General features: G+C 36.5%; 3 protein-coding genes across 13 annotated transcripts in view; 1 reads left to right on the forward strand and 2 right to left on the reverse strand.

Annotated features, from left to right (window-relative positions):
* The first annotated feature begins 813 nt into the window (after positions 1-813).
* On the forward strand, positions 814-10,008 carry LOC114873965. 2 transcript variants are annotated; one of them, XM_029182781.2, is made up of 3 exons: positions 814-3,465; positions 3,730-3,842; positions 5,098-10,008. In XM_029182781.2, exons 1-3 carry the CDS (start codon positions 3,364-3,366, stop codon positions 9,767-9,769), a joined length of 4,887 nt encoding a protein of 1,628 aa, XP_029038614.2. In that variant the 5' UTR covers positions 814-3,363; the 3' UTR covers positions 9,770-10,008. The 2 variants fall into 2 exon arrangements, with proteins under 2 accessions (XP_029038614.2, XP_029038613.2); XM_029182780.2 differs by having other exon boundaries at positions 815-3,465; positions 3,730-3,848.
* A 93-nt stretch (positions 10,009-10,101) lies between these two features.
* On the reverse strand, positions 10,102-10,802 carry LOC114873966 (cytochrome c oxidase subunit 6A1, mitochondrial-like). Its single transcript, XM_029182782.2, has 3 exons — positions 10,644-10,802; positions 10,376-10,524; positions 10,102-10,312 (listed from the first exon to the last, which is right to left on the reverse strand). Exons 1-3 carry the CDS (start codon positions 10,741-10,743, stop codon positions 10,229-10,231), a joined length of 333 nt encoding a protein of 110 aa, XP_029038615.2. The 5' UTR covers positions 10,744-10,802; the 3' UTR covers positions 10,102-10,228.
* An 849-nt stretch (positions 10,803-11,651) lies between these two features.
* Positions 11,652-21,524, reverse strand: part of LOC114873977 (phosphatase and actin regulator 1) — a 172,620-nt gene continuing 162,747 nt past the window's right edge. For all 10 annotated transcript variants that reach the window (XM_046288261.1, XM_046288264.1, XM_029182798.2 and 7 more), the window contains 5 exons: positions 21,292-21,448; positions 19,971-20,026; positions 19,682-19,785; positions 19,439-19,611; positions 11,652-19,277 (listed from right to left, as the gene is read on the reverse strand). In XM_046288261.1, coding sequence (XP_046144217.1) covers positions 19,262-19,277; positions 19,439-19,611; positions 19,682-19,785; positions 19,971-20,026; positions 21,292-21,448 — 506 coding nt within the window. In that variant the 3' untranslated portion in view covers positions 11,652-19,261. The remainder of the gene's footprint in view (positions 19,278-19,438; positions 19,612-19,681; positions 19,786-19,970; positions 20,027-21,291; positions 21,449-21,524) is intronic.

Below are 21,524 nucleotides of genomic sequence, written 5' to 3' on the forward strand. Positions count from 1 at the left end.
TTACATGAACCAAATAACATCTTATAATGACATGGAATATTTAATCTTCTCCCGATAAGAACTCTCGGTCTGTTGATACAGTTTGATTTTTATTCATCCATCAATATTAATTAACCGTTTAGATTTTATATCGTTACGTAATATCGATATTTACCTTCGTTTGCAACTAACATCATTGTCACACAATTTTCCGATGAATCGTTACATCTGTTTCCGGTTTCTCGCGAGTAATCTTCAAAGACAATTTAAAATTATTAAAGTGTATTCGAAAATGAATAGAGTTTAGAATTAGAATACAAGTGACACTAGAATTGAGACTGCTAATAGGAACGAGGGTGCACCCTTTTATATGGTTAGGTCAGGTATGAAGGGAAGGGGATAGGTACAATAGAATCTCGTCTAACCCCTTCCATGGACAAGCACATTATTTCATAGTTAGAATAACTATTTATATAATAATATAGATTCAACATTTTTGTACGATTCAAATTACATACTTCAAATTTTATATTCGATGACGACATTGATTTGAAGTGTCGGCTACGCAAAGACAAAACAGGAATTATAAAAGTATCTTGGTCCGCCATGGTCGCCGCTTTTTATTTTACACCAAAGAGTACTACCGCTTTGATCATAGCCGCGGATTTTCGAGGAACATTTGTGCAGATATGTAGTGGAAAAGTTATAATAGGCTTCTCAAGATAAAATGGACGTGAAACGAATCTTGTATATGTATATTTATACACACATATATGTATGATTTTCTGCATTTTTATTTGTCAAGGATTCGATTGGAACCTACGCAGTAACCTTCAATCGTTAGTGACTAATCGTCTCCGTCTGCCATAACTCTGCTCGCGTATTTTTGGGAGAACGCATTGTATATTCCGCTTCACTTTTACGAATACGCAGCGACAGGACGCATCTACGTCTTTTCGCGTTCATATTAATCAGTAGGTTGTTCGGTCAAAGTACAAATACGATTGTGCAAACAAGCAAGAAGAAAGGCCAGTGGCATAAAATAGAAGATAAAAGCTCTGTTTGATTCGTGGCGATAACGCGATGACCTTATATGTATAAATAGGGAGGGACGTAGATCATAGTGTTCAGTGTAAGCCGAGTCTTCGAGCCAGTGAGTTTTCGGACAAGTGCATAAACAATTTTCTATACCGCGAGCCAAAGAATCACTGCAGTCGCATAGCATAGATCACTCTTCGTGCAATTAAAGAGCAAAATATTGGAAATTGTTCGAAAGATTCGTCGACACGTATTTTGAAGAATAAAATCAAGAATTTGATACACGACCGAGGCTCTATTACGAACACAGTACGTTAATTGAAATCGCAAGTACCTACTATTGCGTAGACCACTCCGAAAGATGATTAATTAATTTTTCATCAATTGTAATTAGATATAATTACTATCGATTGGCAAGAAAACTTGTAAATAAATAAGAAAGACAAGAATAAAAGTCCAATTATTTACGAGGGTATTGTCGATGTGATTCAGAGAATCTTGGATGATCTTCATCATCTTGTGATATATAATTCAACCCTTAACACGTTGACCATCATGGGGGTGACTAAAATTAAAATTTTAAAAGGAAATTTTAAATTTTGTCTGGTAGATCCTGTGTCACCTGTTATGTAACAAGAATGGTCACGAATTAGGGGTAAAATAAATTATTCTCGGCTTCCGTTTTGCACACCCTCATTTTTCCACGACACAGTTTTAAAAATAAAAATACGCAGATACGCAAGGCGATGAAATGCATGAATTTCTGCCAAAAAATCAGGAACAAACATCGTAGGTATGATAAGTCCATAAAAACACGGCGGATAAGATAAATTTATAACGTTCCTTATGTCCAGTTCACGAGGCCACATCCAGATAAGACCCCTTTTATCATCGAAGTGCTATGCACTCGGATTAATTATAAATTCAGATAATTTATTTGGTTTTTCTTCTTAAGACTTTGTAAACGATCGCCGAAATTAGTTAAATGGACTGAAACATTCATACATGCGACTAATTTTGAAATATAGTTTACGTTTCCGAAACTTTGGCACTCGAAGTGCTTCTTCAAGATTACCAAAGGAAACTGTGACGTTCTTCCCTCAGCGTTCCTATTTAAGGGCCCTCTCTTAAGGCACGAGGAGTTGAGTGGGGGTAGATACTTCTAGGAATTAGAAGGTTCTTATCTAAGAAGATAAGAAGCCGACCATAGTGGGCCCATTTTTTTGGAAGGGATTCAAAACAGGTCCCATCTGGAGTAATGTTCCTAACCCTCTAAATAAAATCAAAGGTTCCATCTACCTAAAGGATCATTTGGATCTACCATTGAAACATTTATTTCTAATAATTACGATAAATTCGGATGGAATAAAGGATAGTAAGGGTACTTTGCATTCAGAATGATTCAGACCCCTGGCAATGATCTTACCTTCTACCTGGTGCCAATGGTGTTAACTGAAAATAAAAGAATACAGTAAGAAAGGGTCTTGAAAGAAAATCCTTACCTGGGACAAACGATCTTACTCCAGATAATACGCTACCCTAACCTAAGGATATCTTATTCTCGATAAGATTTCTTTCACAAATACCATAGGCGTCTTGTTTTTCCCCTCACCCGCTGAGTTGGTGACGATAAATCCCCCCTTAAATACGGATTCCTTCGTGAAACTTGAGTCAGTCTGGAAGTTATAAGCACCGTCTTCGAAACGAACCCTTCTCTAATCCTTGGAGTGCGAACAGTGGAAATTAGTGGCCAGCTTCATCGAGACTCACGATAATAATTTACTAACAAATTACTATTCATAAAATTGTGAATTTAATCATAATCCGTCTCGAACATCCGCGAATCACGTGTGAAGTGGCAAAACTCAACAACCTGCTTTTAACCTCGAAATCTGTTAAAGTATCGTCCAGTAAAAATTACTAGTGTGAAATGAGATTGTTAAAATAAACGACTTTCTCATAAGGAGTAAATGAAATAGCTATTAATTAGCTCTACTCTTTGTGCATTCTTACTTTAAATTGGTTGGGTCTCGAGTAACCTGACCGCAGGTACCCAAGGCTTAAACCGCCATCTTAATCCGCGGGAAAACCGACGATAAAAGTTTGAAAGGAAGTCGAGGGTAATTCGCCATCATTTTACAAGCGACAAACAATCGGGAATCGTACGAATTTTACCGTTGCCGTTGAACGTGTCATGTGTCTACCATCAGTCTTGTGTTTGTCGCCTGGTCACGAGTACAGCCAAGGCGGTGCGTGGTGATATGTCCTGGTCGGCCAGGACGTTCCGCGAACCTCAAGACAAAAGGGGTCGACGCAGCAAAGTCGAGCGTGTGTTGTTCGGCAACGATGCCGGAGAACGTTATGCCGGTGGTGAACTTCGACAACGTCGTGTTGAAACAGTGGCTTCGCGATAAAGGAGCAGTTCGTCGTCGCGAAGCACTGACAAAGGTGCGATGACATTTTTATTCTCATAAATCAAATAAAACGAATGATTATACGGTTTGCATTTGTATTATCGTAGCATGAGTAACCAGCGTCCGGTTCAGGTTGAAAAAACAAACGAACGTGAACCGTAAACAGAAATCTTTAACAAAAGATACTCGCGTGTTTTGCGCTTCTTTTCTTTCTCAATATTCTTTTCACCATTTTTCGACGCATTAGGAGACGATGGCGCAAGTGTGTAACCTTAAAATTCGACGACGATTGTTTCAGCTGAGAGAGGAACTGCAGAATCTTGGATTGTCGCGGAGACAGGTACATCGAGGATTGTTACAGTTAACGACGAAACCAAAGGTTATCCTCACACGGCACGCGACGTACAGGAGGTATGGGTAAGTTCACGATCGGTAGACGGTTTTCTCCTGCGTTTTATTTGCGAGACGAAGATATGTAACAAAATATGTAAATAAATATGTCGTTTATTGAATTGTGCGTCGTTTTCGTCATGGGAGCAATTGAAAAAAATTTGAACGTACCTCGTTTGTTTATGTTGGTACGAAACGTTATCCAACTCGTTCAGCTGTTATGTGAAACTTGAACGTGATAATAATCACGATAAGGTCGATAATAATTACACATGGTGTATAGAATTTGATACAGTAGAATTTCGATTAATTCTATAGACCTTAGTATGGTCTCTACAGGCCGTAATGACTGCCATTGCAATGGCAAGAAATGGTAATTGCGGGTTGAGGAAGGAATAAATTATCTCACCTACATAAATGTTATTCATATTATTTTTATAATGTATTTTACATTAAAACTTGAAAAAATATTCATACTAATCTTTCAATTATTTGAATATCTGTACTTTGGGCAGAATTATTAAGTATCAGAGTCGGCAGACATCATCTTCGGGCGGATGTTATTTCCGGTATGAAACGAACACAATTAATTATATGATAATTATGTAGAATACATTATCGAATTTTATGATTTCCATATTCCGAATAATTTTTTGTAAACAATTATAAATCATTTAGAATTGAAGCCTGAGGACGTTGATTTTAGTAACGTCAAGATTATTGAAATCGTTAAGATGTACCCTAATCTACATAATTATCAATTGCGTCTCGTAAAGTTTTATTGCACGCCTGCATATGAATACAATTGTATAATGAATCATGCAGATAACGGTAAATGCGAGTCTATCGCGTGACTCATTATCAGTCAATGAAACGAATCAAAACATGAAAACACGTTCCTTGTCACGTGTGAAATTTGCGGTAAAAATATATTCATTCATTTCGCTATAAAATTCAATATTTTCCTTCGTTTTAAACACAGTGGGTGAGCAAAGAGTCCACGAAATCGGGAACGCGTTAGAAACGTGTAATGATTCTGCAACGTTTCTCTCTACTATTTATCAGGAGACAAACTTTCGAGATAAGAAAATAGAAATTTCTTTGAATAAATATTATCATCGAATACTTAGAAAAGAAGGTGACGCAGTTTTCACAGAAAGTTGACGTACCATTTTGTTTTTTTAATTGCAGCGATTAACGTCTCGTGTTACTAATTATTAGAATTCAACAATTCATTGCGTTAATGACATCATCACTAAGTATACTCGTGTTTCAGATCACAGAAATCGTTAGAAGAATATGAGAGACCAGTCGATTGTGACTCCAGTTGCAGAAAGGATACCGTGTTCCCCGGGCAACATCCGTCACCACAAGATGAGGATAGACAGACACCAGACAGCACGCAAAGAATTCTCGAAGAGGACACCGATTCCAATGAAAAAGCGAAAAGAATAGAAGAATACAAGGCTGAAGTATCGTTAAGCAATAAGACACTAATGTCGGACAAGAGTTGTAAGTCAAACGAGCATCGAACGATGCTACATTCCTTTGACATGGCTTTAAAGCAATTAGACAAGATCTGTTCAACAAAAATAAGCGTGGACAAATTAAATAGTAGACGAACCTCGGTCATTGTATCGACAGCAGATGCGATTAAATCGGGAGATAAACTTTACTCGATAAATAATAATAATTCCAACATGAAGTCCTCGTACAAAGATGAAAATCATCTAACGAATATAAGGCACGAAAACGTGCGAGTAAGGCCAGAAACTTCTCATTCGAAGTCCGTCAATGTTGATCAACGTAAAAAGTTGAATTTCAAGTCTTTGTCCGATAGAAAAAGGAGCAATCATGATAAATCTGATGTCCATGAAGAATTAGCGCCTGCCGTGAAGAATGCAAAGATACAAGTAGATCCTGCATTGAATCAAGATAAACATTCTAAACAAGACAATAATGAGAATCCATCGACTGATAATAAATCAACAAAGGCAGGAGAAAATTTGAATAATAAAAGATCCCACGAGGAGACAGCGAAAGTTTCGAATTTTTGGAAAAGAAGGAAAAGAATCTGCGTATCCATCGACGAACGGAAAGAACTCGATAAGAGATCGATGAAAAATATAAAGTACAAATTCAGAAAGTGGTTCGGCGATTGTGGAAGTATTAGCGAAGATGAACAGGAACAGCATATTTTACAGAAACGATTTAAACAAAGAAGAAAGAAAGATTCTGTTGACTCGTGTGATTCAGGAGTTTGCTTTAACGAAGGGAATATTTTAAGCAGCAATGGTATAGAAATACTGAGAAATATTCAGACAGCTGTGGCTGATTCAACGATGCATGAAGAGATCAGTGAAGATACATCATCTAACAAGACTAATGCAAGGGTTGATACAGCAAATAAATGCAGAGGTAATGTTACCAGAGATAAGAATATGAAGGTAATGAATCAAGCTGATATGGTTACTAATGATAAACACGAGCAAAATGATATGTGCAAAGTAGACAATAATGTAGGAAATAAGGATGTAATTCAAAAGGAATTGGATAGCTTGGTCCAAAGTACAACAGCATCTGATGTTACAGAAACATCCTCAGAAGCTAAGAGGACAAATATTAGCGTTCCTGTATCACAAGAAACTGATGTAAAGGATAGCATATCGTCTTGTAGTACTCCAATAATACGTAATCTTACTTGCGATATAGATATAACCAAAGATTTAAACGAACTTTTTGCTGTAAATTTCAACGAGACGTGTCAGATTACTTCAAACGGAAATGTTCTTAGTATTCAAGAAAAGATTGAGACAGATGCGAATCAGAATACTCTTAATAAAGATTCTGTGAGAAATTTGCAGTTGAAGGAACAAACAGATTGTAATGAAAATATTGAGAACAATAACGGTATCCCTTCGGAAGATACAAAAGACTCGTGTTGTAATGTAAAGAAAAATGTTAAAAGTATTCCAGTGAAGATAGATCTAAATAATCTGTTCGGTAACATAAATGAAATAACATTGCCAAAGGTTAAATTAAGTAATATCGTAAAAGAAGAGAGTAATAATATATTATTGGCGAACTCTGAGTCAAATAATATGATAGAAGAAAGAAAAGAAGCAACGGTTCTGGACTCTGGGTTAAACAAGGAAAATGAGAAGGAAACTGCACCGTCAGATCCTCAAAAGGAAGATAAGAATACTCAATCTAGCGAAGTTCCTAAAATTAAATTAAGAGTTCTATCCAGTGCAGAATTAGGTTCTAGGTGGTGTCCTACACCCGTAAGTGCTGTGATTTCCACTACCTCTGAATTATCAAGTACAAATACAGTCACGATGTCACAAGTATCATCTTCAATATCAATACAAGCTGCCCCTATGCCGATACCAGTAATTACTACAACTATTTTACCTACTGGCGAGACAACCTTTCCTCATAATTCGAAAAATAGTAACATAGATCCGAAATTTTCAAATGATGCAAATACTTGTTTAGAGAACATATATAAGTTCATTGTAAATACGCGTACAGCCCAAGTAAATCATACTAAATCATTGTTTGCAGAATTTGAAAAATTAAGACAAATAATGAATACCAGGGATTGTATTAGTTTGATATCTGCAGTGATAAACGTACTTAACAAACGACTGCTGAAACATCAACCATTATCATTACCCGAATTGTTGCATTATGTACCACCATTTACACGCTTGTATCTTCGTAAGCCAGATGAACAAAATAATTCTAATAGATACCAAAATATCGCTCCTAGAATTGTTTCACATACAATAACGAAACAGAATCTGTCTAACAACTCTCAAGGATCGCAAAGTGTTACATCTGGGCAACATGTATTTGCTTCTTTTACTCCATCTCCTATTAATGGTACTTGTAAACCAGTTCAGCAAAATTTGAACGAAAAAGTAGTCGGACAACAAAATAATTTTGTTCAAAACAATGTACCAATGAACAGCACTGCTACGAATTGCGGTATTCAGCAAATGAACTATAGAATGCCAGTACAAAGGCCCTTTATGCAACAGAATGGCCCTCCAAATGCTTATTTTATTAGACAACATCCAGTAAGCAATATTCATTTGCAACAATGTTCACCTATGATAGCTAATACAAATCCATCGGGTATTAGATACAATCAGCCAGCTCCAGGGCCAACAGCAAATCCATCAATTCTATACAGTTATCTATCACCAATGAATACATTTTGTCCTGTAAATACATCAAATTATTCCCCGCAGCAAAACATGAATCAAACACAGGGTAAAAATATAAAAAATGTGCCTTGTATGGGTCAACAGTTCCAGAACACAGTACACAGGCAACATAATTACAACATACCTCAAGGGATACAATCACAAGTTATGCCACAAATACCTCAAAATATACCAGTGATAAATAATACAGCTCAAACTGTACAAAATACATTTGTACCAAATATACCTAAGCCTATGCCAAGAAATATTCAAAAAAATGAACAAGTATATCAGAAAATACCTGTACATGTACAAACAAGGGTTCCACAGTATTTTCTTTCAAAACAAGTACCACCAGGCCAACAACCACAGTCTACCAAGAAGAAACAAAATACCGTACAAGTTTCATTAGAATCTACAGAGAAACAGTTTCATATACTAAAATATCTTTCTGGAATACAAAAGATTATGTTAATGAAGCAGATCAACTTTTACTTAGGTTGTACCGACTGGTTACAGCAACAATTTACACCGGAAAAATGGCAGATCATTAATAAAGAACGATACCTGTTGCTTCATTTTCAAACACTTTTAAAATATTTTGTAGAAAAAACTCTCAATGATCTTACATCAAATACATCGCAATTAAATACGCATGAGAACAACACGCTTATAAATACTGCAAATTATATTCCGAAAACGGTACAAATTATTGTACATGAAAATGAAGAAAAACGTAACAAAGGTACCGAGTTAAATACAGAAGATCAATCTAAGACGATAAATACAAATGGATGTAACGTGCCTCATCAAGAAGATGTAACATCCAAAAATCAATCTGAAAATAAACAAAAAACAGCCGATAACTTATCGGATAAGCAGTCTCCGAGTGAAACACAAGAATCAGAAGAAATGATACAAGGTGAAGAAACACAGAGTAATAAAAAAGATGAGCAAACTTTAGTAGAACAAAATCAGAACGCAGTTTTGTCAATTTTAGAAATTCAAAAAACATTGGACAATAATATAAATGAAAAGGACACGTTGAAAAAAGAATCAGGAAGTTCTATAGATATGGACAGTACCAATGCAAATGAGCAAAATTTACATAACTTACCAGAAACGATTCGTGATGTTCCTCGTGCAGTTCAGGAAGAAGTGCCAATAATATCTAATTCGAAATTATTTCATAAGCAATCAAATGCAAATCTAGTTACTGTAGAAATTTCTTCCAATAATGATGAAGTAACAGTTATTGACACTAATGGAATTAGCGAAAGCGAGGATGAAGAAATGAGATTAATAATTGAAGAACCTGAAGATTGTGAAGAACCAAAGAAAGAAGAACTTGATGATATTGCTACATCATCGTTAGAAGACAATACATGTGAAGCTTCAGTACAATCACCGAATAGTTTAAATGATTCTGAACATTTTAATGATACAGATATGAATGATACTTCATTAGAAGAAAATGGCATATCGTATATTGCAGATGTTAGAAGCATAACACTAGAAGCATTTGAGACAATCGAAGAAAATAGTGATATTTTTACGAGTAACTCAGAAGAAAACATTGATGAAAAAAAAGAAATTAAAATATGTTTAGTTTGTGGTAAACCTGGCATTATACAATGTTTATTTTGTGATGTAGCTAAGTATTGTTCCCATGAATGTTATTCCTTACATTGGGAAGAACATTATCAAGACTGTGTACCTGTAAAAAAAGTATAATTATAGTTAAGACTATTCTCTTTAGTCTACATTTTTATCTTCTAAAGTATGTTTTTTTTTATTGTGACTCTGTTAAGTCAAACAGTATTTATTGTTGCTGCTTTATGTTAAAAGTTAAAAGATATTTTTTTATAAATTATTACTCTTTGTATGAATGTGTTTAAATATAAACAATTTAACATAGTCGCCATAGTTAAATGTATAAAATAAACTCTGCACATTGTTTTGTATTACTTAAATTTGAGTTTACCTTTTACAATGTAATTACCAAGGTAGGTGGTTTTGCTTTTTATTAATTAACATTTATACTTTTCTTTATCTTATACTGTATCTTATCTTTTCTTTATCTTTTATTTATTTATTTATTTAGTTTCTCACTAGGCAGGCAATACAAGTTCAAAGCATGTATAGAATACCAGAGACTAATAAATTCTATAATGAAAATCCTAGTATAAACAATTATTCTTCATAACCAACTCCAGGAAGATAATTACGATGCGGATTATGAAATAATGAACGTTTACCGTCTCTCCAAGGAAAAGCCTGTATTAAGAAGAGAATTGATTAAATCACTGCTTTAACTTTCAACTTATTTTTCTTCCTTACTTTGTTCATAATTTTCAAATGTGGATAATCAATTGGCTCAGGTCGATGGCTTTCTTCTTCTTCTTTCTTTAAGTAGCAGTTAACTGAACACAACATTACTAGAGGCAAAGCAACGAAAAGGAAAACGCTCTTCCATAGTTTCTGAGGACCTAAAATTGTAGACAACTTGAAAACGATCTTATATAACATACGTTTAACCTACGTATGATTTTTACTTATGACTTCATTGAGTATTTTATATTTTACATTATATATATGCAAAATGTACCTGGACCAGGAGGGTGGTTAAGTTCTTGTACTGATTTTACGACATGACATGATCGCTTGATTGTATGCCCAAATTGTCCTAACTTTCGTAGGTGCGACATTATCGTTCAGCACGATTTCAGTGTAACACCGCAACTACGAAATTGATGTGCCTTTAACACGGTGATCATAGATAAGTAACGAGTGACACTTTGTGGATACCGACAATATGGCATTCGGGGTGTCAGGGACCCCGGAGACACTTTGCGCATACCGCCATTTTGGCATACGGGGTTTCGGGGACCCCAAAGCGCCGTTAGCACTCTCTACATTTTACATCCCCCTTTTAGTCGCCTCTTACGACAGGCAGGGGATACCGTGGCCGTATTCTATTCCCCCCGAGCCACAGGGGGTATACTGACCTGATATCGTCTTGGGGTGTCAGAGACCCCGGAGACAGTCTTTGCATACCGCTATTATGGAATTAGGGGTTTCAGGGACCCCGTAGCGCCGGTGGCGCTGTCTGTATACCGACATGATATCATCTGGGGTGTCAGAGACCCCGAAGACACGCTTTATATACCGGGATTATGGCATCGGGGTTTCAGAGACCCCGAAGCGCCATTGGCACTATCTATATACCTACCTGAAATCATCTTGGGGTGTCAAGGACCCCGGATACACTTCGTATGCCGGTATAATGGCATCCGGGGTTTCATGGACCCCGAAATGCCGATGGCGCTCCCTATACCGACATATCTTGAGGTGTTAGGGACCCCGGTAAGTTGTTGAAGAGTTTGAGCCATTTTTGTATAGATGGCGCTGGAGTCGAATTTTGAATTGAAAGGACGAACAAATAAAATAAAGATTGTTATTTTTAATTGTAATGTATATTGTTATGAATAAAGATTCTTCTATATAATCATGAAATCTGTGTTTTTTTTTTGTAAAATATCAAAATTGATTCGATTCGAAAACTGGGCTTACAGAAGAAATATTTTTGAAATAATCACAGGAGAACGGTGGTTGGTCTCAGTTTACAAAAGTTTTAATTTTTTTAAGAATAGTTAACAGTATTTTTGTTACAGTATTTCATCGATAATACAATAAATTGCGATAAATCGTAGTGCGTACAAACTAACAACAAAAGAACAGAACGGATCTGGATCGAATAACGCAGCGTCTTTTTTTTTAAATGTTTTCCTGTTACATTTTCGAAATCAATTGCGAGAACAGTTTTTCCATTTTCCTCTTTTTGGCTTCTCATCGTCTCTTTTTTTTTACTTTGTTCGTTTTTATCCACGAATATATAATATATATATTTATATATACCTTGAGAATTTGTTGCTTTGTCTTCGTTCTCACGTGTTCGTGCATTACAATTTTCTCACCTTTTCATTTTCGTTTCATAGGGGGAAGACAGATTTCGTTCCCCGCGGTGCAATCGATCGAAGTTTATGGTAATAATAATTATATATACATTATTATTCTTACACCTAGAGGGTTTCTCGATAATATAATACAACGCATTCCTTTAAATTTTACGTCCCGAACAACGCGTTCGCAAACGATCACTGCTCGATTTTGTTTAAATCTTAAGAAAGAAAAACAATTAAAATACAGCGTTAAAATGGTGACCACTTTTCACCGATATAAAAGAGACATTTTTATAATGAATACTTCTTAAAAATTATACAACTGTAAATAAACTTTCTTTGAATTTCGAAGGATCACATCGTTCTTCCATAATGTCGCCATCAAACTTTAATACTCTTCATTATCTTTACAAAAAGTTCTGATAAATTTTCAACTATGCTTAAATCTCTAAAGTCTGGTTGATACTTAAGGTTCATTTAAAGAACAAAGAACAACATCCATATTTCTGAAGAAGAAAAGATTCTGATATACAAAATTTATAGACTTAAACATAGTTCACGAAAAGTTTTGAAATTTTATAACAACACATGGAACACTCTACATAGACATTTCCAATAATACCTTAGGATGTTTGTCAAATATCAAATAATTTTAATAGTTAACATTAAAATGAAGAAATCCAAAATTTATTTTAAAAAGAAACAAAACATTCTGAAGGTATCATCGGAGAGTACTACACGATTCTCCAAAGGTATCCTCGATTAAAATACAAAATATCATCGCGATATAAGATTCCATTAAAAATTCTCCTTTTCCGCGTAACTCGCTCCATAAACGATTATAAATATATAATTATCGTCAACAAGAAATAAAACAGGGTCCACGCGTTTTGCAGGCGGCCTCGATACGAGACAGTGATCGTTCGCGAAACGCGTTCGCGTTTACAAAGCTCGTCGTTTCAGCTTTCCTCGCGAATCGCCTAATAAAGGACGAAATTCCTATGTGCATCGATCGCATGCGTCTGCGTTCGACGGACGATCTTGTTCAATTTTTTCTACCGAATTCATGCGTTTTAAAAGAATATAACTGCAAGAGAGTGGAAAAAATCGAACAAGATCGTCCGGTGGACGCAAACGCATTCGATCGACGGACATAGAAAATTCGGCCTCAAACGCGTGCGTTTTGTTTCCCTCCATCGTACGGCTATACACTGTCGTCGATTTCGTTTACAAAACAGAACGAAATCCAATAATTACGTCTAATGTTTATTAACTGCTTCCACTCCGCGACTCGCGGAGTCGTTTTGGTAAAAATCCTTCGGGCTGGTCGCCGGAGATTGGCCTCGCGCGTCTTCTCGACTATTTCGTGATTAGAAGCAAACGTTCGATCGACAAGAAAGATAGAAGAAGTTTGAGCAGAGATTTCAGAGAATCGCGAGACCAACGAGCGGATACAACGAAGCCCGTTTCCGTTAGCAACGAGTTTGCTCACTCTCTATTCTCTTTCAGTGACACATCGAAATCACTATTATCGCACATACTCTTTGCATACGATTTAATTCACACTCATCCCTCTCACGCTTCTCTCTTCACTCTCCCTTAAATTACGAGTTACCTTACTTTGTTGTTACTGTTTCGTTATTGTTTTAATAGTAGCGCTATCGTAAGAGATTATGATACAAGTAGAATCGACCGTGGGTCGATCGCGACAATATTTTCTCATATTTTTACAGCCTGACTGTGTGGTTTTCTTTTCCTTTCCCTTTCTTTATTATTATTATGGTTTTTCATTGCGTTCTCTTTCACCGATTATAACGCGGATACAACATGTGCGCTCGATTTTCCCCGTTCTGTGAATCACGCATGGATATATTTTTTCTTTCTTAAAATTTTGTGTATAATTTTTGCAAAACACCCACAGACTCGTAGACGAGGTATTAAGGTAGAGTTAATGAATAATTAATTAAAATTTTACGCACTCCAATGTTTATCTATAGAATTGTTCACTTTGGCCTTCAAATTGTTAAAATTTAAACAAATCTGCAAGTCTGTGCGATGCAAAATATCAACACCACGATTCTACCGATGGTGTGTTTTACCACGCATTGAAATCACCATAGGGTTAATCGCGTCGTAATTATAATCAGGACGATTTTGCAGAAAAATCGGACCCTCTCTCAATCCGAACCTTACCCCGTAATCTACGATTAATTTCGATCTAAAAATCCTCGAAATATGAATGTTCTACTTGAAAAATTTGGCAGAGATAAAATTTTCTTCTTCCGAATGCTTGAAACCCCACACGAGTCATTCGTGCTAAATGGAATACGTCTGACGAGGTTTCGAAGCGTTAATTAACAATGGCAATTAACATTTTCGCCGCAGTTACGTGCAACGATTCATACGCGATTTCGCGGAACGAGGTTCAATCGTAGCCCACGCGACAATACCACGTGGACAGAGAGCAAATCGAAATTGCAAGACGTACGAATATAATTTGGAATCCGATGATAGAAAGAGAATATTGATTTTTCTACGAGAAGAATTTGCATCTTCGATTTGCTCGAACGTGATCGAGGAACATCCTCGTTCATGGACAAATTCATTTCATCGCGCCCCTCTAATAAAAATCAAAATAATAGTAACAATAATAATTCATAGTAATAATAAGAATAATTCTGGATAGGGCGCGGCGAAAATTATCCTACAATTTTCTTTCAATCTTGTCTCGCGTTCACGCAATCTCCTTTTCTTTTCCCATCAATTTTTTTTTCGTTTGTACACAAAATACCAACTATATGTGCTGGAAAAACGCACATAATGTTTGTACGCCTCTATGTATATTATTTATATATGTATACGGTGTGTCGCTCCTGCTCAGAGCGTCGGTTTTTTTACCTAAAATCATTTATAATTGTTTTTTTTTCCTTTCGTTCTGCCATGCGTTAATTATCGTTTTAGCGTGTTTAGCGTGGATCACTATTGCGGTGTTTTACAATTACGCCTAACAAATTGTCTGTTTTTCTCTTTTATCCAACCCCTATCCTCTATATTTACAATCATCGTGTACAGTCGTTTATTTTTTTTTGCCTCTACGTATCCGTCCTCGAGAGTGAAAAAAGGAGAATAAAAAAAAAAGAAGAACGGGAAAAAGATGACAAGAATTCAGATTCTCTTCAACTTTTTCTCATTTTCACCCTCGTCCTTTCGATCGCTGAGCTTCTCGCCCCCCTTCGATCTCTCACGATTTAATCAAACACACTCACACACACTGATACTCATGGTACCATACATCAGACAAACCGGAAATTAATGGATATATTTGTTCGACTACACGGTAGCCACAGCGCTCGACCAATGGAACGAGAGAGACGCTTCATCTCCCTACTTTACATTGTTCCTTAATCACGTTGACTGGCACGGAGGATCAAGGATTACCATCATTAATTATTTAATAAATCGAAACAATTAAAACGCGGAATAAAATGACAGGGAAACAACGTTGACCCTGGCATGGGCTTTGTATTATATTTCTAAAGGCTTTGATAAAATTAACGGTTGAAAATAGAATAATTAATCATATTTTCACCGAGGCAGTCAACGTGTTAATCACGTGCGTCTCCGTGGTTCACTAGAAGGTCTTCGTCTTTTCACCATCGTCTTCATGTCTGACACCTTCGACGATCACGAGGTTGACGAAAATTTCTTTTTTTCATTTTTCTGTGTTTCTTTTTGTTTGTAATATCGAACAGCTGAGTTCACCGACGGGTTTACGAGAAAGATCGACCATACGATCCTCTCACCCCATTGGACGATCGTTAAAACTAGATTACTATTTAGAAGGAAAATCGACCCGTCGTCGCGACTTACACGCTCGCAAGGAAAGAACTCGCGTAATTTCTCGTCGTCCGATAATAATTGAAAATTATATTATTTCCTTTCTAAATCACTTTTAATATTAATATCGTCGAAATTAGGATATTCAGAGTCCCTGCTTCCCTAGTACCGTCATGTTTCTCAGAGAATCATACATTTCTCGCATAAGTATTCTCGATTTACTTTCACGAGTTTACGCGAGCTTTAGCGACTGACGATCATGCATTGTAGAAACAGGAAGCTTCGAAGAGGTTTTCAAAAGCGTGCAAGATACATCGAAGCACGCTAAAACAGCGTAATTTTTTTTTATTTTTTTTTTTATTTATTAAAGAGCCACGATTTATCCAATCGAGTGCAATTCGACGACGAATCTTTGATCTAATTTTTGATCAGTTTAGCACGAACGATAGCGGTAGACGATCATTTTCTTTGTCTCCACGATCGAAACGCGTGATCGAAAATTGAAACGAGGATCACAGCGTCGCCTAGCGATGACAATAACAATAATAATAATAATAATAGTCACTAAAGTACGCGCTATGTATATTATTCCTGTACAAAGTGTGTGTGTGTAATTGCACAATGCATCGTTCTTTTTCCTTTTATCTTTTTTTTTTTTTCATTCGTCGCAGAGTACACATTTATTTTACTTCCGTCTCCCTTCGTTCATCTTCCTTTCATTTTTTATATGATAGTCAGTTAAGCGTTTGCTCCTCAAGGCAGCTCCGCAATAGAGAAATAGTGATACCTGGCAGTAAAGGAAAAATAGTTTCTTCTTTTATTTATTTATTCTTTTCTTTTTTTCTTGTCGATTCGAACAAGATTGTCATAAATAGTCGTGCGAATTGAACGATGCCTCTGCTCTATGCATTATTGAACAGTTTAACGCGTTAATTATTATGGAGGGGTCAATGGTGATCGGAACCACCAATTTCATATAATCGAATAATTAAAGAAAATTTAATGTAGCGTTAATAATAACCCTTTCTATTTTTCCCATTGTTAAATCACAGTTTCAAATTTTTATTTTAAATTATAAATATTATTTTAAGCGATATTAAGAATGTTCCTTCTTCCATTATAATTTATTAATTACACAGTTAAATTGACTTGGTGATATAGATCACTTATGACCCTCGTAATAACCAACCTGTTAATAAATAAACCACACAACTGTGGGGTCTTTAAATTTCAAGCATGTGTACAACTGTACAAGGTATGATGATCAGCTGAAAATCGAGGAGCATCGATTATCTTGAATAGTGATCAATGGTAAAGTTGTGTCAAATGATTACCATAGACCGACAACTATCAAATTTTTCACAAATACAACAGGTCGACGACCTTTGTCTTTATGCATGCATGAAATTACGAATGTCTGTCACGATTATAAAAAATGCGAACCAGGAAACTGTGTGCGAGAAAAATGGTAGCAGTAACAGAGGCGAAGAGTGAGAACGCACGAATTCGAATACTACTGTACAATATTATCGTGACAAATTAAAATGATTAATAAAATTTCAACGTTCTCACTTAAGCGAAACTCTAAATGCCTGAGAAGAAATTCACCAAGTGTCTGAAACTATTGAAAGCATATCGAGGAGAAAGAATGACCCAATGAATCGGGAAAATTAAAGACCATCCTAATTTGGCAACTTTATGGACGGCAAAAGTCTTGTGTCTATTCACCGGAAATCGAAGTCACATGAAACTGATCAAACCTCAAGATTCAAAATGGAATTATTTAAAGAATAGCCAATTTTATGGTATGGCTAATTACGTACACGAGAAGTGTCGGAAATATGATACGAAATCAATTTGATAAAATGCTAAATTTAGACGACTCAAAAAGTAGAAAACCATGAAGAATTAATTTGACCACGAATATTTCAATGTCTCAACGTTTCGGCTAAAAATAAAATGATCCATTTGAACTCATTGTTCAGTCACGGTGGCTTGGACTGATTATGATCATTAACCCTCGAATGATGATGGCAGGGTTCGTCAGACCCATTAAACAGTACAATGATTAAAATTAGGCACTTAATTTTGCAAACGAGACTATATAAATAATAGCTAAAGAAAGGGTATAAAATTTCGAAAATGGCAAAGACTTTATTCGAGGGTTAATTGGAAAATCGATTAAAATCACGACTCATGAAATTGTTCGATAAATAACATCGTAGACGCCATATGTGTCGCGAAGTTTGAATTATTCGTATCACTTTTTGTTCCTTCGTTATCGTGAAAGAAAACGGGTTGTACATTTCGCGAAAGAAACGTTTCTCGTTAATGTACAACATATAAAAATATCTTCAACTAACGCATCTTCAAAAAAAAAAAAGAAACTAAATCCAAAGCTAAATCAGTTTCGACGGCATTTACCTTCCTACCCCCTTTTGTTCTTCTCGACTCATTTCACGTAATGTATCCTCCCGTATCCGTGATTCGAGCTGAGTATTTCACAAGGATATATCACACGAATAAATGAAAATTCTTTTAGGAATTCGTTTCACGTATACGCGAGTGATGCCAGGTGACACTGACGAGCTAGCTTGATGGCAAAGAGAAACACGGTGTTTTTTTTTATATCTAGAAAGAACCGTTCACACGTGAGCTCGCGTAACGTGATACTAATCAAGAAATTTCATTCACGAAATTCTATGCTCGTTTATCGCCTCCTCCTCTAATTATTATTTAAGTAATACAGAGTGTACCTGTTCGTCAGCGTCTCGGATAGTCCAGAAGTTAGGAAACTTTCATAAAAGACGTCACCTCCGAGGAACAAGAGACGCCGCAGCTTCTTCATCTTGCATCGTGCCAGAACGAACTTCGCCAACGTTCGTACAAAAAGACATCTTATTTTACAATGACCTAGATCTTAGGCTCCGTACTTCATCGTACAGTTTCTCATGATTCTCTGAAATCAACAAACTGTCCTCCGTTTATCATTTGCAAATACTTTTCTCTAAAGACGTCGACAGGAGAGGAGATGATTTTTCGGTCGAGCTCAAGTGTGAACGAGCCTTAATCGCGGAGAAAATCATCGAGCGAGCCGATGCGATCCCTTATCTCTTTTAGGTCGCAGGCCACCCTATCACAATCTTCGTCGACGTCGTGAGGACGTTCGTCGTCAACGCGGAATGCCGGTGACCGAAGATGATGGATACGTGATGATGATGATCAGGACGACGAATGACAACACGACGCAGCAACGTCATAAAAAGAAACCACCGTCAACGTCGTCGAGACGACGACTCCAATCGTGAAAATATCCTCGGAAGCCACGATTATCCGAGATACTTTATCCAGCCTCGACACGAGGCCACCACACTGCACCTTCACCTATACCCGCACCACACTGTAGCACCTCAACACATTGCAATTGTCATGGCCTATGGAACCTGGAACCGACCAAACACCCGTATGTTGAAAAATTACTCATTTCCTCGAATTTTCATTCGTTTCGATGGGAAGATGGGAAACCTTCTGTCTTTATTTATTTATAGAAAAATTTCTTTTAAATTTGTATAGAAAGCTGGTGTTATTCGAGAAGAAGACGTACCTGGTGAGGTGTCGGCTGTCCTCATGAACGGCCATCTCCGAACTCTTAAACTCGTTCAATTCTTTCCTAATGGCTGCCTTATCCTTAGGGGTCAACCGCGTCCAAGGCTTATCGGCTCGTCTATCGTAGTCGTGAGCCTGCGTGACTTCGATGTAATCGTTGAACCTAATGATCTATCAAAGAAAATAAAAGCATTGAACGGATAATCTTAATATCATCCATTTTTTATTAGCGAAGATGTACCTTCTTCTCTTTCAACTCTTCGACAGTCGGTCGAAAGCTTAGCTTTCGCAACAGATATCGTTTCTTTTCTTCTTTCTGTTTCTTCTCCTCGGCTGGACTTTGTTCTGAAATTAAATTACACGACGTGTCTCATCCACAGTTAATTACACATCCATTAACATCGAAGGAAAATTAATTAATCGACTATCTGGAGCATTTCTTACAAATCTATAACCTAATATTTTCCCCGAATTTTTGTATTACATATAATGCATAATTCAGAGAAGAAAAATATGCAAAGAAAGCTTACTTTTCAGAATGTTTCGCTCTTCAAGCTCCTCCTGGGTCGGCCGCATGCTCAGCCGCCTGAAACAAACGAATGCCATGCGAATCAGTACAAGTCTATTATCGAATGCTCTTAATCCGATTTTCTCCATCGTTGATCGGTTCAAACGGTCAAGGAGGGATGTAGAATCCAAGGAAGTAAACAAGTAATTCAACCATAGTCAACTGTGATCCACTGTAATCGTCTCAGACATAACTGTTGTTCCAACTATTACGTTCTTTGACGAACAGAAACTTTGTCAACCAATTACACAATGCTATGATTTACTTTTTCGAAATTAATAATATTTCTTATTAAATTCAAGTATATTTCTACTTTGGAGTTTTTTTTATAAATTTTCAAGAATATTTAAAGATATTTAGAATTCACAGCAGCTTCGCCGAGGGGTTCCATCCTCGATGAAACAAATCCTTGAGGAATTCTTATTCACCTCCCTCGTCTTATTCCTAAATTTAGGATCTCTCCTACGGTTTTCCGTATCTACGTCAATGCGAGCGTTTAAATTCACGCGAGTATAACTATTCGTCAGCCTGCAAACTCGATATCACGAACGGTTCAGGCTCGCTTTTCTATGCTAAAAGACGTCACTATTCATGGCAACGAGAGAGATACGCGAGGATTCACCGGCCGTTTCAATGCAACCGATCAATGAGCTTCCTTTCGAATAATACCTGCCATGCATTTTTTTCTATTCTCATTTATTTCACCACGGTTTATCGAAGCTTTTAATAATCCTTGAATAAAGCTTCTCCTTTTTCCTCTCCATTCACCTGGACAGTTCTGTTTCAAGGACTATTACTTAAACTTCGCACCATCGATGAAATTTCGAATAACCATCGAAATTTTGAATGATTTCAAAATGAATTATTACACTCATTAATTGCAAAATTTGCTTATGAATTTAATTAATTCTCGAGGGAGTTGGTTTACCAAGGCAGTGATAATTAAAATTAAATTTTTAATTCTTCCTATTCCTTTAGATATATCACATAAAAGTCTTTCATTAAAGAAATTTGAAGACCTAATTTTAGTTGAAGCACTCTCGTATTATATTCGTTTCATGCACTACAAGTTAATTTTAGTTTCGCATCCCCTACAGTTTTTCCGCGAATTTTTTCATTTCAATATAGCGTGTACTAAATATTCTGTAAGATAATATCAGCGATAAAAAGAAGAAGAAATATAGGTTGAAGAAGCAAACAATGTCGGAGGGTTAAAAATAATTTTCCAACTTCTTTGATTTCACAGCGAGAATGTTGAAAGAAGAACGAAGAATCTTTTTTACCTGATGAGCTTGGCACCAATCGCCTCCTTCGTTTCCTGCCTCTCATTGTCCGTCTGCAGCTGAAGGATGTTCCTGTTGATGAGCTCCTGCCTGTCTGGCCTAAGGGCGAGCTTCAACGACAACGACTCCTTGCGCGCTATCTTTGCCGCCAACCGACCTGCAATCAGAAAAACAATTCGTCTCGTTAATTAAACATCCGTCGCACGCTTCGTCCGTTTAATTGTTAACACACT

Source organism: Osmia bicornis, chromosome 12, assembly GCF_907164935.1.
Source record: "Osmia bicornis bicornis chromosome 12, iOsmBic2.1, whole genome shotgun sequence".
Lineage (NCBI taxonomy): Eukaryota > Metazoa > Arthropoda > Insecta > Hymenoptera > Megachilidae > Osmia > Osmia bicornis.